This window comes from Schistosoma mansoni, chromosome 1, assembly GCF_000237925.1.
Source record: "Schistosoma mansoni strain Puerto Rico chromosome 1, complete genome".
Classification (NCBI taxonomy): Eukaryota; Metazoa; Platyhelminthes; class Trematoda; order Strigeidida; family Schistosomatidae; genus Schistosoma; species Schistosoma mansoni.
In genome coordinates this window covers 42,787,646-42,802,022 of record NC_031495.1, presented here as the reverse complement: position 1 = coordinate 42,802,022, position 14,377 = coordinate 42,787,646, and the positions used below count along the sequence as shown (strand labels likewise).

The 14,377-nt window shown below is 37.4% G+C and overlaps 1 protein-coding gene across 1 annotated transcript in view; it reads left to right on the top strand.

Annotated features, from left to right (window-relative positions):
• The window catches only part of Smp_151420 (phospholipase D), a gene marked incomplete at its 5' end in the record, with an annotated part of 45,741 nt that extends 40,024 nt beyond the window's left edge, over window positions 1–5,717 (top strand). The window contains 2 exons of the mRNA XM_018794495.1: window positions 3,508–3,879; window positions 5,043–5,717. Coding sequence (XP_018648902.1) covers window positions 3,508–3,879; window positions 5,043–5,267 — 597 coding nt within the window. The 3' untranslated portion in view covers window positions 5,268–5,717. The remainder of the gene's footprint in view (window positions 1–3,507; window positions 3,880–5,042) is intronic.
• Window positions 5,718–14,377: the final 8,660 nt, after the last annotated feature.

Genomic DNA, 14,377 nt, shown 5'->3' with positions numbered 1-14,377 from the left:
CGAAAGCTTCTGATTGGCTCGGCAGTATAGGTTAATCCTACCCATTTCACCATTCCAGAACATTTCATATGTATTTAGTTCTGAAAACTTTTCTAAAAACCATTCAAACTGAATTATTCAAGGCTGAAGTTAGTATGACTCAGGATTAATCTCTAATTAAAGAGTACATTCATTCTTTATTCTTCTACGTGGATTATACACTCTTTTACTCGGCAGGACTAAACTTTATGGACGAACCAATCAGAAGCTTTCGCGGGTTTTCAAGGTCACGGCGCTAAGTTCGGTACCTGATGCTTACGTACGATCGGTTTACAGCGGATTTTAGAGAAGACGTGATAATTCAGCGTCTACAAGAGAAGTGATTATTAAGAAGTTCCTATATTTGTGACTGTGGTACTCAAATGACCTTTCTCGCTCGGTCACGATTAAGACCCTAACCCTAAACCATACCAACAACATTGAAGCTATGTGGTCGAGGCTGAAAGAATTTTTGAGACCTTATCATGGCTCCAGAGGTCGACTACTATGGAGCCATATGGATGAGTTCCTGTACTGTATGCACTATGATTTTAGAACTTCTGAACCTATATCTGACCTTGAGAAGTTTTTGAGCCATGTAAAAGAACAGTATCCGCTTTAATTTTTTAGTTTTGTATAATATATATTTTTACTGTATACTAACTGTCTTCTGATTGGCTAATATTTCTCAAGGTCATTTAAGAGTCGTTCATAGGTCGTCCATAAAGTTTAATCTCGCCGTTTAACAACATAATTAATGACGAACCATTAAATATTTGTACTTTTCACAGAATAGATCGATTCCTCACTAAGTAGTGACTGTAGTATTACATTAGTCTATTTCCAGTTTATTTTATTTACAGTTTTATTATTTTTATTTTCATAAAACTCTTTGAATGTGTATTCGTAACTAATTACTTTGATTAGTCTGTTGAAATTCTTCTGTCTTAGGTTTATACATCATGTTTGTTAAATGTGTTAAATGTTTACCGATCTTAAATAGCAGCCTTATGTTCATCATCGTGATATTTACTGATTCTATTACTTCACCTAATACTTACTTATTTCAGCACTCATGTTCCATCTTTTGTATGATAATATTGGATAACAGAAAAAAACCCAGTAAAGAACGATTTATTGCTAACCAAACTAAATCCTCACTACTAGTATGCGTTAAAGCGATAAAAATACGAAAATACTTGAGTCTGTCACGTTGTAAGTATGATTCAGTGACCCTACGGTTTTCACCAGGGGTAGATTGAACTACTAAGATTACTCAAAAATCAATAAACAAAGTATATTTAACCTTCTTATGATCACTTAATAAAGCAAAAAAGAAGAAACAACCATAAACTAACATGATCTTTTATGCATAGATTGCAGAGTATTTTAATTAGTTTTCAGAACACAGCACATATGATCTTATATAGAAATCAGTTCGCTAGATTATTTCAGGTACTTTTGCTATGACTTACCACTTTTACAGCAAGGAGTTTATTTACGTAACGTTTCAATCGTATCAGTTTCAGTTTGGAAAGGACAGGAGGCTTGATGGCCTGTGTTAGTCCATGCAATGATGGTCTCTCAGCTGATCCAACTTTCTTTTGAAGGAGTCGACGGATGGAGCCTCAACCACGTGCTGAGGTAATGAATTCCACTCGTTGATTATTCGATGGGAAAGTCGGTAGTCAGCTGACAAGTAATTCGTTCGGGGCTTGTGAACTTTTTTGGAGTGTCCTCGTAGATTTTCTGTTTTGGAAGACAAGAAAAATGAGGGCATATCAGGTGCAAATTTGTCATTAAGCAATTTGAAAACTGTAATCAAGTCGCCTCTGATTCTTCTATATGACAGCGGGAATAGGTTTAGCTTGGTCAGTCTAGTACCATACGGGAGCTTCGCTATTCCGGGAATCAGCCTAGTTGCTGTTCTCTGAACCCTTTCCAAGAGTTCACTGTCTTTTTTTAGGCAGGGGCTAGCTGCTTGTATGCAGTACTCAAGTTTAGGGCGTACGAACGCTGTATACAAAGTCAGAAACGTTTTAACATCAAGATGCCTAAAAGCCCTGCGTATGGACCATAAAGTCCTAAAACCTTTGGCGGCTATTGCACGGCAGTGTGCAGTAGTCTTTAAGTCTTGACTAACGGTGACGCCTAAGTCATTGTGTGCCTGAACAATAGGTAACTCAGTGTTATTCATCGTGTATGTATCTGTACCCTGGTGGCCAATATGCATCACAATACACTTGGAAGTGTTTATCGGCAATTGCCAGGTTTGGGACCATTCAGATAATCTCTCCAGGTCATTTTGAAGTTCTAAACTATCGCCTTTGCTTTTTATCGCTCTCTATATCTTGACATCATCAGCATAGAGTAAGACCGATGACGATAGTAGACGAGGGAGATCATTTACGTACAGGAGGAATAATACTGGCCCCAAAACTGTACCCTGGGGGACTCCACTAAGCACAGTTTCCCAGCTAGACAACTTGGAGTTCATCCTTACTCTTTGTTGACGCCCAACCAGGAAGTCTTTTATCCACATCAATAGATTGCCTGCAATCCCGACATTTCTTAGCTTATATAATAGCCGGTTTTGCGGAACTTTGTCGAAAGCTTTGCTGAAATCGATGTAAGCTACGTCTATAGGTAATTTTTGGTCCTTAAGAGCGCACCAGCTTTCACGAGCGACTAATACGTTTGTGAGACAAGAGTAACCTGTTCTAAAACCATGCTGCTTTTCGGAGAGGATCCGGTTTTCATCGAGATACTTTAACAGCTTCCGAATAATCTTTTCTAAGATTTCAACAACCACACTAGTTAGGCTAATTGGTCGGTAATTCTCAGGCTTATGTTTTGTACCTGTTTTGAAGACTGGACTTACTATGGCGTTCTTCCAGTCTTTTGGTAGACGACCCTGGGTTACGGATAGATTAAAACATACACTTAAAGGGTTCGCAACAAAGTTAGCTAATTCCTTTAGTAACCTAGGATGCAGTTCATCGGATCCAGTGGATTTACCTATGTCAAGCTTAACTAGCAGACCAAAGACATCGAGTTCTTTAATGGTTACGCTGTCCAGTGCTTGTGTGGGGGGATTTTCATGGACTGGTGAGAAGGGTGTTTCTATGGTGTATACATCGCTAAAGTATTTAGAGAATACTTGAGCTTTGCCAAAGTCGTCCTCCACTAGTGATGTGGCAGTACTGTCTCCCCATAGTGAAGGAACATTTCTTCTTCTCTTTGTCCTTTGGTTTATATGCGAATACAAGCGTTTAGGGCATTCTATGGATTCCCTAACGATTTTCTCTTCGTACAGCTTTCTGGCCTTACGGAGGGTTGAGGCACAGGTATTTCGAGCACTTGATGCACTTGTGAATCTCCTAGTGAATACAACGTTTAAAAACATTGGAAAAATAAGAATTCCCTATTAAAATGGCTTTCAGTATTGCTTTATTTGTTTTCGAGTTCATCCTTCTCTTTTCATTTCAGAGAACAGAACTAATTTACATTCACAGCAAAGTTATGATCGTTGATGACAAGAAGATGATTTTGGGATCAGCTAACATAAATGATCGAAGCATGTTAGGCTTTCGTGATAGTGAATTGGGTATTATAATAGAAAGTAACTCAGACAATGACTTGATTGAGGGAAAGTTTGGAAATACTAGTGTAAAAGTACATCCATTTATACAAAGATTTCGCAGAAGTTTGATGGCTGAATTCCTTGGGATGTTGCCAAAAATTCCAAAAGAATGCAAAATGTATGTGCATCATGACCTATTAGATGACCCAGTATCAAGTGAATTCTTCCACGACGTTTGGAATGCAACTGCTGTTAAAAACGGAGAGATTTTTGGGAAAGTGAGGAGCTACTTACTTTTGCTGTGTTATATATAAATAAATAACTGTTCTATGAAACTCATATCTCGATGTTTAAAATTCAGATAGTCACATAGCTATAAATATTATTACAAGTATAGTGTTTGCAGAATAATGTGGATTCCTGTTTAAGTTGAGTAGTTTTTTTGTTAAAAAGAGGGAAAGTAATGTCACAGCTAAAGTTAAATCTTTATCATCAACAAAAGAGTAAAAAACGGTTACTGTTGAATCAATCCAAACATTTGAACGGAAGTTGACAACAGTTATAAATTTTTAATGCCGTATGGTTTGTAATTATTCAGTGGGATCTTTAGCGAGTTTGTAACTTGACTGCAGCAAAATTTGTCAAATACTAGTAGCTTGTTTTTAAAACAAAAGCTATCAAACTAGAAACTGTACAAACAATAACAAGCAGTACTTTGTGTTTACAGAACTTGTTTAGGTTTCTTCTTGTAATGTGAGGTTATTTTCAATTCTTTTTCAGAAATATATATACTGAAACAATAAATATGATAAATTACACGCTTAAATCTTCCTTTGTTAAGAAAGATAACAGTTAATGATGCTCAATGTAGAACCTGTAATATGTTTGCATACTTTCACGTTGCCACACAGCAACGTGATAAAATTATCAAAATATACAATGTACCTCTCTAGAAATCTAAAAATATTAGGTAGCTTTGAGGAACTTATTTAATATGGAAATGTTTTCTAAACATATTTAAAAAATAGGATGATAATTTTTGAAGCCGTTTTTGATCACTATTTCACTCGTCACTTTCTCTTCAACACCACTATGATATTCAATTCCTTAAGAATGACCTGATTTTATTGTACAACTAAAGAGTTTTTCATAAGATATTCGTGGCCATATTATCTAATAAAGAACAATTCACATTAAGTCAATAAATAATTGTGAAACTGTACTGACAAAGCAGTGTTAATGAGTATGACGTTCTTGGCAAACTGTAAGAGTTTGTGTAATGTTTTAAGAACGGTGGAGAATTTTCAGGTAATTAAAAGTTGTCATTTCGGAGTCATACTAGTTAATTTATAATATTTCTTTTTCTCCCATGCAAACAAATTGGATATTCCGTTATAAAACGTAATATGATTATTTTGTCTATTTTGTTCTTTATAAATAGGTTTTTAACTGCATCCCTAGCTCAGGCTTGCTTACCTTTCGACAGTGCGCTGAAAGGAGAAATGAAGTCCCTTTAATTATCAGCGATCGTGAAAAAGCAGTTGAGTTACTTAAAAACATCAAAGGCTACTTAGTGCCATTTTATTCTGATTTCCTTGCGGACGAATCACTAGTATGTCCAGTAGGAAGTATAGAACGAATGATTCCAGAAGTAATTTGGACATAACACTCGGAATATCTTTTCTCATTATAAGATAATCTAAAATACTTCTATCATTTTGTCTTTCTAAAGTATTCAGTTACTTTTAAAAATAATAAATTATATGATATCAGTTCTTATTTAAACTTTCTGTAACTTTTTTTTTATTGTAATTCAGATTTCATTAACCTAACTTTATTTTTGCTAATTATAACTTTTATACTCTTCTGAAACATTTTAACATGTTCATATCTTTCTAAACAGTTTTAAATTGAATCCAAACGGAATTTTAAATAACAGTAAACCATAAAACCTTGAATAATATTTTTCCAGTTGTGAAAAAAGATAACAGAAGAAATATTACTGAAATTTTAAATCTCAAAGAGCAACTTGAACCGGTGAATACATTAAAATAGGTTAATTTTGTTTTTATCAGAGGTACTGACAATGGTTATTACTACTATTATAGAACACTTATAACAAAATGATTAACTACTTAGATGTGTTTCAAGTATATTCTTTTTGTTCACAGTATTATATAAAAATAAATATTAGGTATAATGAGTATATTTTTCAACACTGATATAATTACATAAATGTAAACTTTATTTCTCACTTGTTCCATTTCTACAGTAACAAAACAGGAGTAGACTTGAATTGTAGTATAACTTTCGAACTTGAAGAAATCCAAATTCGAACTTTAATAACCGATTAAAACAGCTTAATTTACCCCGAAATAAAACAAAATGATGTTAAATGATATCATTGCCTTGTTGCCTTTTAAAGAAACAGATGTAATGAAACGAAGTAAAATGTCTTATGTGGCATTTTTTAAAATTATCTCCAGAAAACACTGAGCATTCATTTCAGCGGTGTGAATTGAGAGACCATCAAAATCCGGCCCCTGTAAGTTCTCCGGATCTAGTTTAGTGATCTTTTATTTAACTCATAATCACAGTTCTTAATGGTTGTATCACAAAATTGTGCTGTTTTTTTACATGTTACAAACATACTAGACGTCTTCTTGTTTTCTTAAAAACCAGTGTAAAATAACCCCTTAAGAATCGGATTTATGATAAATGTGAGTCATGAGAGTGTCACAGTAGTTAACAACGTAAAGGTAACTGTTTGATGGAGATAAGTGTTCTCTGATGTCAATGTGGTTGTAGTCAAATGTGGCAATGAAACTAAATTGAAAAGGGTTGATCATAAATATCTTTCTCCCAAATTATGGTTAGTATTAGGTCAAATTAATTGGTCACTTATCCAGTCTGTTGTAGCTTTTAATCTTAGGAGTCACTTGTGCATGTTAACTATAATCTCTCTACTATGGCCTTCTGAATAGAAAGTAAGTGTTTTTTTATTGATCCATCACACATCACCCTACCATTACAGAACTGTTCTATGTGAACACCAAGGCTGGTATGGAAGAGATTAACTCACCATCCTACCTGTTGAAATTTTACTATCAAATATCAAAAGTTAATTTCTCTATGGAATGATTTTGCCAATCTGTAAGTAGAAAAAATAGTTATTCTTTTTGAGGGCTTTATAAAAACCTTTACAATCTGGAAAAATGTTTCCAGCTTGCATTTCGTAATGAATTAAAAACCTACAAATGTATGTGGCAGAATTTAACCTCTGTGAGATGAAAGTAAGTGGTTACCATACGCTTTCTAATGTGTCGGTTATGATATGAAAAAGTTATTTTACTTACTCAAACCAATAAGTGACTATTTATTTACTCACGGTTTGATTCCTTTGAGTATTCTAAAGGCTTTACAGAAAATGTATCTATACCCACACTAATAGTTATTTAGATCCTTCACGTATTTGTTAAGTTACGAATAAGCAGATCAATCAATTAAACTTGAAGTTGATTAATTAAACACTGAAAAAAAACTTGCAAAAGTTGGAATAATTTTTAACTCTGGATATGATGAGAAACTGTTGAGTGAATAAATGTTCTACAATCACTCTAATTATGAATGCTTCCTAGTAACCATTATTTTAACACATTAGTTACTGATGGCTACTATGAATAAAATACTTTTTTGTCGTATGAAAAATATAATAGTTTATAAAATGACCTGTCATAAGAACATGGTTTAAACTCTTATTATTGTGGTACAGGGAAATTGAAATGTCACTGACTCTCAGCCAAGTCATTCATTGGACAGATCACTGAGTGTCGAACTGTTAAATGAGCCTTACGAAGGTTAGGGACAACCAGATTCCATCAAGCAGCTGCACTCCCAAAAACATGAGTATGAGGCAGTGGTCCCATTTTTTATTTCTTTTTTTTTGCTCTTACTAACATCTGCCATTGCCCATTGAGAGTATTTATTTTAACAGCACCAAAAATACCACTTAACGTTTTTATCGCGATAGGATAAGCCAGGTCAGATATTAACCGCAAGACGTGATTTTGACGTAAGCTAGGAGGTCACACTAATTCCATCCAACTTGAGTAGACCATAACCACCCAAATGGATCACCTACATTGGTGACAGACGGTAGAAAAGTTGGGTCCACTCAAAGCCATTCGTTGTTTCGTTTCAACGACCTTGAACGGCCTGGTATGAGGTGGCCATTCAGTATTCCGGTTGCTAGGTTTCATGGATTTTAGAAGCTCTCATATTTAAGTAGTCTGTCGCCGCACTAAAATCACTAAATTATTGCGAAAAACGTCAACTAACCTTTCTCCGTATTGTTTGTTTTAGTCTTCCCACTGATGTTTAGGACTGTAATTGACCAGTCTCTTATTGGTGTATGTGCAGACTGCCTCGATTTGCCTAAATTCACAAGCAATATAAGGATAGATGGAATTCAGGACTCGATAGCTAAGTGGACGACGTGGTGGCGTTTGAAACGAATGCTACTGGGTTCCAGTCCCGTAATGACCATCAACTCTGAGATGCAGATAAATCCATCTGACAATCCCCAAACAGGACTAAACGCGCATCCTGTATTCCACTACTAGACAACATCGATCTTCGCCTATAAACATTATCTGTTTTGTAGTGTACTTGACGATGCATTTGGTACTTCGTATCTTGCTTTCGGATACCAAACGCTGTACTGAATATAACCACCTCTGTGTAAAACATGATTAGTTCCAGAAAACAACGTAACAAGTATAATTTAACAGTTCTAAATACGTGAAATTTATGTAAATCACTGTTTACGCAAAGTTAAATACAATATATCAGAAAACTGGTAAATTTAAACTCACTTATTTACACCTGTCACCCAGCATGAAGGAGCAAAGACCGTCCACCAGCATTCTCTATCTAACTATGTCCTGGGCAATCCTTTCTAGTTCTTCCCAATTACTATTCATCCTTTTCATGTCTGCTTCCAATTCTCGACACAATGTGTTCGTTGTTCTTCAACTTCTACTTTCAATTCAGGACTCTAAGTCAGGGCTTCCCTCATGATCCAATTTAATGATTTCATCAATGTGTACGTCCTATCCACCTCCAGTGTCTTTTCCTAATTCCCTCTTCAGTTGAGAGTTGTCTTGTTCTCTATCACAGTAGGTCGTTGCCGATGGCGTCCGACCAATGGACATTCAGTATCTTGCATAGACGACTGTTTATAAATACTTGTACTTTCTTGATAATGGTCATGGTAGTTCTCGAAGTTTCAGCTCCGTACAATAGAACTGTCTTGACGTTCGTATTGAAGATTCTCACTTTGATATTGGTTGACAGTTGTTTTGAGTCCCATATGTTCTTCAACTGTAGGAATGCGGCCATTGCTTTGCCAATCATCACCTTCACGTCTGCATTGGATCCTCCTTGTTCGTTGATGTTGCTACCTGGATACGTGAAGATTTCCACCTCCTCCAGAGTTTCTCCATCAAGTGAAGTTGTGTTGATGTTCTCCGTGTTGTGTTTGAGGATGTTGCATTTTCCCTTGTGTATGTTGAGGCCTACTGCTGCAGAGACCGCTGTTACACTAGTTGCCTTCATCTGCATACGTTCGTGTGTATAAGATAGAAGAGCTAGGTCATCTTCTCTAAAATATCACCCGTACTCAGTGTCACTCTTCATTGCCTGACATCGTTAGTATATAGCAAGACCGATGATGATAGGAGACGAGGAAGGTCATTTAAATGCAGGAGGAACAACAGTAGTACCAAAACTGTACCCTGAGGCACTCCACTAAGCACAGTTTCCTAGCTAGACAACTTTAAGTGCAATGAACAATCTATTGAAGATACGACTAGTTTTCTAGTTTGACAACTAGCAACCAGTAACACCCTCTATATTCGAAGCTTTCCCTAATCAATCGAAATCAGAAGTCAGATGCGAAGAGATCGGAAAGATATATTTGATACGTTATCAATATATCGATAAGCGTTTACTCTAATCTGGCTATTGAACGTTCATAAGTATAAAAATGTTCTGTTTTTTGTTTTTTGAAATAGATAGAAAAAATGAGCATATTAAAGAAAATTATTTTTTATAATAAATAATGAAAAGGGAATTCGAGATTAAGTTTGTGTCCTACGTGCAATAGTCGTTCAAATGTTCTGGAAATCTTGCTCTTCTTCCAGAACGCGTTGTCTTAAGTTTATCTTCCAACGTTGACGAAGTATCCAGGTGTGTGTCGGCTGTTGTATGGGGTACTACAGGTGTAGGAGCCGTATCGTTCAATTGTACCGAAGGAAAATCGACGTAGCTATGGTTTCCTTCTCAGTAGGCTGCTTTTAAGCGATCGATACTGATGCTATCGTTCGTGCCGTTCTTATCGACTACATAGTACTTAGGTTCACCTTGAAGAACTTCGAAGGGTCCTTCGTATGCCGTAAGTCGGGTTCAACGAAAACATCAGTTGATTGAGGTCGAGTGTGAGCAGGTTTAACTGAACGCATTGCGTTTGTAAGCCTGCTCGTGTAAGAGTTTAGATCCATGTTCAATGAAGAAGACGAAGGATCTACGAATTCTCCTGGTAGTCGGAGTTTCGTTCCATAAACGAGTTGAGATGCAGTGTATCCAATGTCAGCTTTCACTGCATTGCGGATACCTAGCAAGACGAGTGGAAGAGCGTCTGTCCACTGTGAAACGTTTGAAGCTGATAATGAGGCTTTTAGTTGTCGATGAAAACGTTCTACCAACCCGTTTGCTTGTGGGTGGTAGGCGGTCGTTCGGAAGCGCGTGATTCCTAATAGTGAGGTCAGACAACGGAAAAGTCCAGATTCGAACTGGTGTCCGCGGTCTGTAGTGATGGTTGAAGGGCAGCCGAAATTTGCTGCCCATCGTTCGGCAAAAGCGCGAGCCATTGTTTCAGCAGTAATGTCCTTAATCGGTACTGCTTCTGGCCATCGAGTGAAACGGCCTACGCATGTTAAGAGATATGAGTGTCCGTTCGAATCGGGCAAGGGTCCTACCAAATCTAGATGAACGTGGTCGTAACGAGCGTCAGGGGTTTTGAAAAGGCCTAAGATACATTTATTGTGTCTTATGACCTTAGATTTCTGGCAGCTTACACAGGAGCGTGCCCACTCCCTCACGTCTTTATTCATCCCAGGCCAGCAAAACCGGCTATAAGCTTGATAGATGCACGAACACCCTGATGAGAAAGATTGTGCAACGTATTGAAGACGTTGAGCCGATAATGTTTTGGTACGATTGGACGATCCCTACCTGTAGATGTGTCGCAAAGTAAGGTTTCCTTACCTGTTCACATCTGCTTAATACGTAGGTTAAGAGTTGTCGATGATAACTCGTGCTGAAGATCAGTGTCCTCTTATTGAAGCTGAGCAAGTTTAAGAAGGTCGATTCCTTGGAAACCGTTCAAGGAACTTATTCGAGACAAGGAGTCTGCGACTACATTGTTTGCTCCAGAAATGTGTTGTATATCTGAAGTAAACGGCAAAATGTAGTCGAGTTGTCGAGACTCGCGGGGTGAGTACTTATCTGAAGATGAACCTAAAAAGAAGGTAAGAGGTTTATGGTCTTTAAAAAGCGTGAATTCTCTTCCTTCGATGAAATGTTGGAAATGCCGTACAGCGCAACACATAGCTAGGAGTTCCCTACCGAACGTGCTATACCTAGATTCTGCGTCTAGCAACCGTCTCGAGAGAAATCCTAAAGGTTGTCAAGAGTTGTTAACCCATTGTTGTGAGACTCCTCCGATTGCTGAGTCGGATGCGTCTACGGCGATACTAATGGGCGCTTGAGTGTCTTGATGCGCAAGCAGGGTTGCCTTAACGATATGTTCCTTAACTGTGAAGAATGCTTTTCGAGCGGTGTCGTCTAGACTAATTGATTTCGCATTCCCACGAAGTTGGTCGGTTAACGGTTTCATAAGGGATGCGCAATTCGGTATGAACCGTCTGTAGAAACTTACAAGGCCGTTAAAAGTTTTCAACTGCTTAATCGTGGTCGGTTCTGGGTAATCCAGAATGGCCGTCACTTTGCTTCTAAGGGGTCGGATGCTTTGAGCATCAATGGTGTGTCCTAAGAAGTCTAAAGAGTTTGTTCCGACTTGGCATTTCTGAGTGTTTACAGTAATGCCATGCCTTAGGAGTCGATCGAAAACAATGTCCAGATGCTTGAGATGTGATCCTCTGTCCGGACTTGCTATGAGGCAGTCGTCAACATACGCATGTACGAAGTTGAGACCTCGGAAGACGTCGTCTATAAACCTTTGGAAGGTTTGAGCCGCATTTCTTAGTCCGAATGGCATTCGTAGAAATTCATAGAGGCCGAAAGGAGTTATAATGGCGGTTTTTGGTATGTCGTCGGTTGCCATAGGTATTTGGTTGTAAGCCTTAACTAAGTCGATTTTCGAAAAGACAGTTGTACCTTTCAAGGTAGCTGTCAAATAGTGAATGTGAGGCAACGGGTAACGATCGGGAATGGTAATAGCATTCAGACGCCGGTAATCACCAGTTGGACGCCAATCATTGCTGTCCTTTTTAGGGACCATGTGCAATGGAGATGACCATGGACTACTTGATGGTCGAATTATCCCCATGTCTATCATGTGGTCGAATTCATTTCTAGCCAACCTAAGCTTTTCGGGAGCCAGTCGGCGTGCTTTTGAGCATATAGGTGGTCCTGTAGTCGAGATGTGATGTGTAACATTGCTGGTTACACAAGGCAATTTAGGTTGCGGTTGATATATCCCGGAGTATTTTTCGAGTAATGGTTGATATATGGTGCCTATGGCGTGCTTAATTGTGACTGGGGATAATCTGCAACCAGAAAGAGGAGTTACGCAAACGGATAACTTAGTGTTTCCGTCTACTAACCTTCGTGAGCGCGTGTCGATGAGTAGATTGTGGTATTGTAACAGGTCTGTATCAAGGATTCTCTGTCTCTCGTGGCCGGGAGACAGGTCACCTAAGTGAGACACTTCTTCGCGCGTTTCTTGACCGACTATGGTCATTACGAAATCCAAGATATCGTGCGAGCGTGTGACATAGTCCGGCTATGTCAGTCGGGGTCTATTGAGGTTATTCTTTGACGGAAAAAACCTCAGCGCTTGTCGATTTGGTAATTTCTAAAATTCGATCCGCATATGCAGCTAGTTCGTCTATGGCGTTGTTTTGGAACGAGACGAGAACTGCCTGCACCTGTTTCGGGCGTTTAGATAAGAAAAGCTGTTTAAATAGGCCATCGTCGAACGTTCGTTGACCTATGACCTCTCTCATCCTTACCAACATGTCCATCGCGGAACCATGTTGCAGGTCGATATTGTTAAGCAGTTGGTCTAACCGTTGTCGATCAGTTAGATCTCCGCGTTTTAGAATAGATCGTTTGAGTGTTTCGTAAGTTTCCGGAACATCACTAGTAAACATACTAGGTTTTACATACCTGTTAAATCCGCGCGTATGACAATTCGTTATTGATTTTTATGTCCGGCTCTAATCACATGAATTGTCCATCAATCGAAACGCGACTTTTTCGATCTTAACACTGTGACAAATCAATGACGTTCGACCAGTATGAGAAGTCTAGCGTTCTTATTGGTCCTTTGTCCGCCTAGTCCTTCCAATTGAGTCCAGAACACCAATCGCAGCTTCTGCTATGTGAATCTATGCTAATCATTGATTTCAAGCATACGTGGTTTATATACTAAACAAACAGACCGCATCACACCATAAAACAGAAAATAATATTTGTATAAGATCAAGCCAAATGTGTCTGTGAACATGGTATACAGTATTATTATTATTCACAAACACCTTATGGGTACATAAGTGCTGTGAAGAAACCATTTCGGATTTCTTCAAAAATGCAATAATACACAATTTTCAATAATTTTAACAGTACATATGCCATGTTTGAGAAAGGAAGGAAAAATAAAATATTAATAATAGAATAGTAATAATAAATGAGGTTCTGTGTAATTAGCAAGAATTTTGAATTGATTTTGAAGGAGGAAAGGAAGAAACTAAGGAAATAGAAATAAAGGAAGCGCGGAAGACGTAAATATCTTAACGCAGAACAAGAATAAACAACTATGTATGTATAGCAAAAACGAGTAATAAAAATAAAATAAAACAGAATAAATTAATAAGTAAATAACTTATTATTGCGGTAAGATATGACGTTAGAATAAGTGTTTGTGCGAGCACAGTCATAGTTTTGGGTGATGCTCTGAAAGTTTCAATTAAGTGCAAAAGATAATCAATGTGTATGAGGTGTATATACATAGTGAAGATAAAAAGAGACTGATAAGTTGAATTCAGCGTAACACAAGTTATTGCTTTAATCCAAAGCTTCGTAATCTTAAGAATATTTATTTAGAAGGAAAAAAAATTATTTGTTTAAGTGGAACATAGAAGTTTTTTGTTTCTAATTGTAGACTTTGGATAAAATATGTTTAGATGGACAAGAAGAGATGAAATGAATATCTAATGTGTCGAAAGACCAATAATGATATTAATAACAGTAGTAATTATAAATACGAACATAAGCAGACTTTGTATAATCAGATAAATATAAAATAAAGTGAAATAGACGTGAAAAGTTTCAAAGGTTTCACTTTGCTTTTCAGTCAGTTAGATAGATGACGGACCATTTTTGTATAAATCGTTGTTAAGCACGCTAATATTCAAAAGGTGACACAATCCACTTTCGGAAAGAAAGTCATCAAGAAGACTTCGGAACCGGATT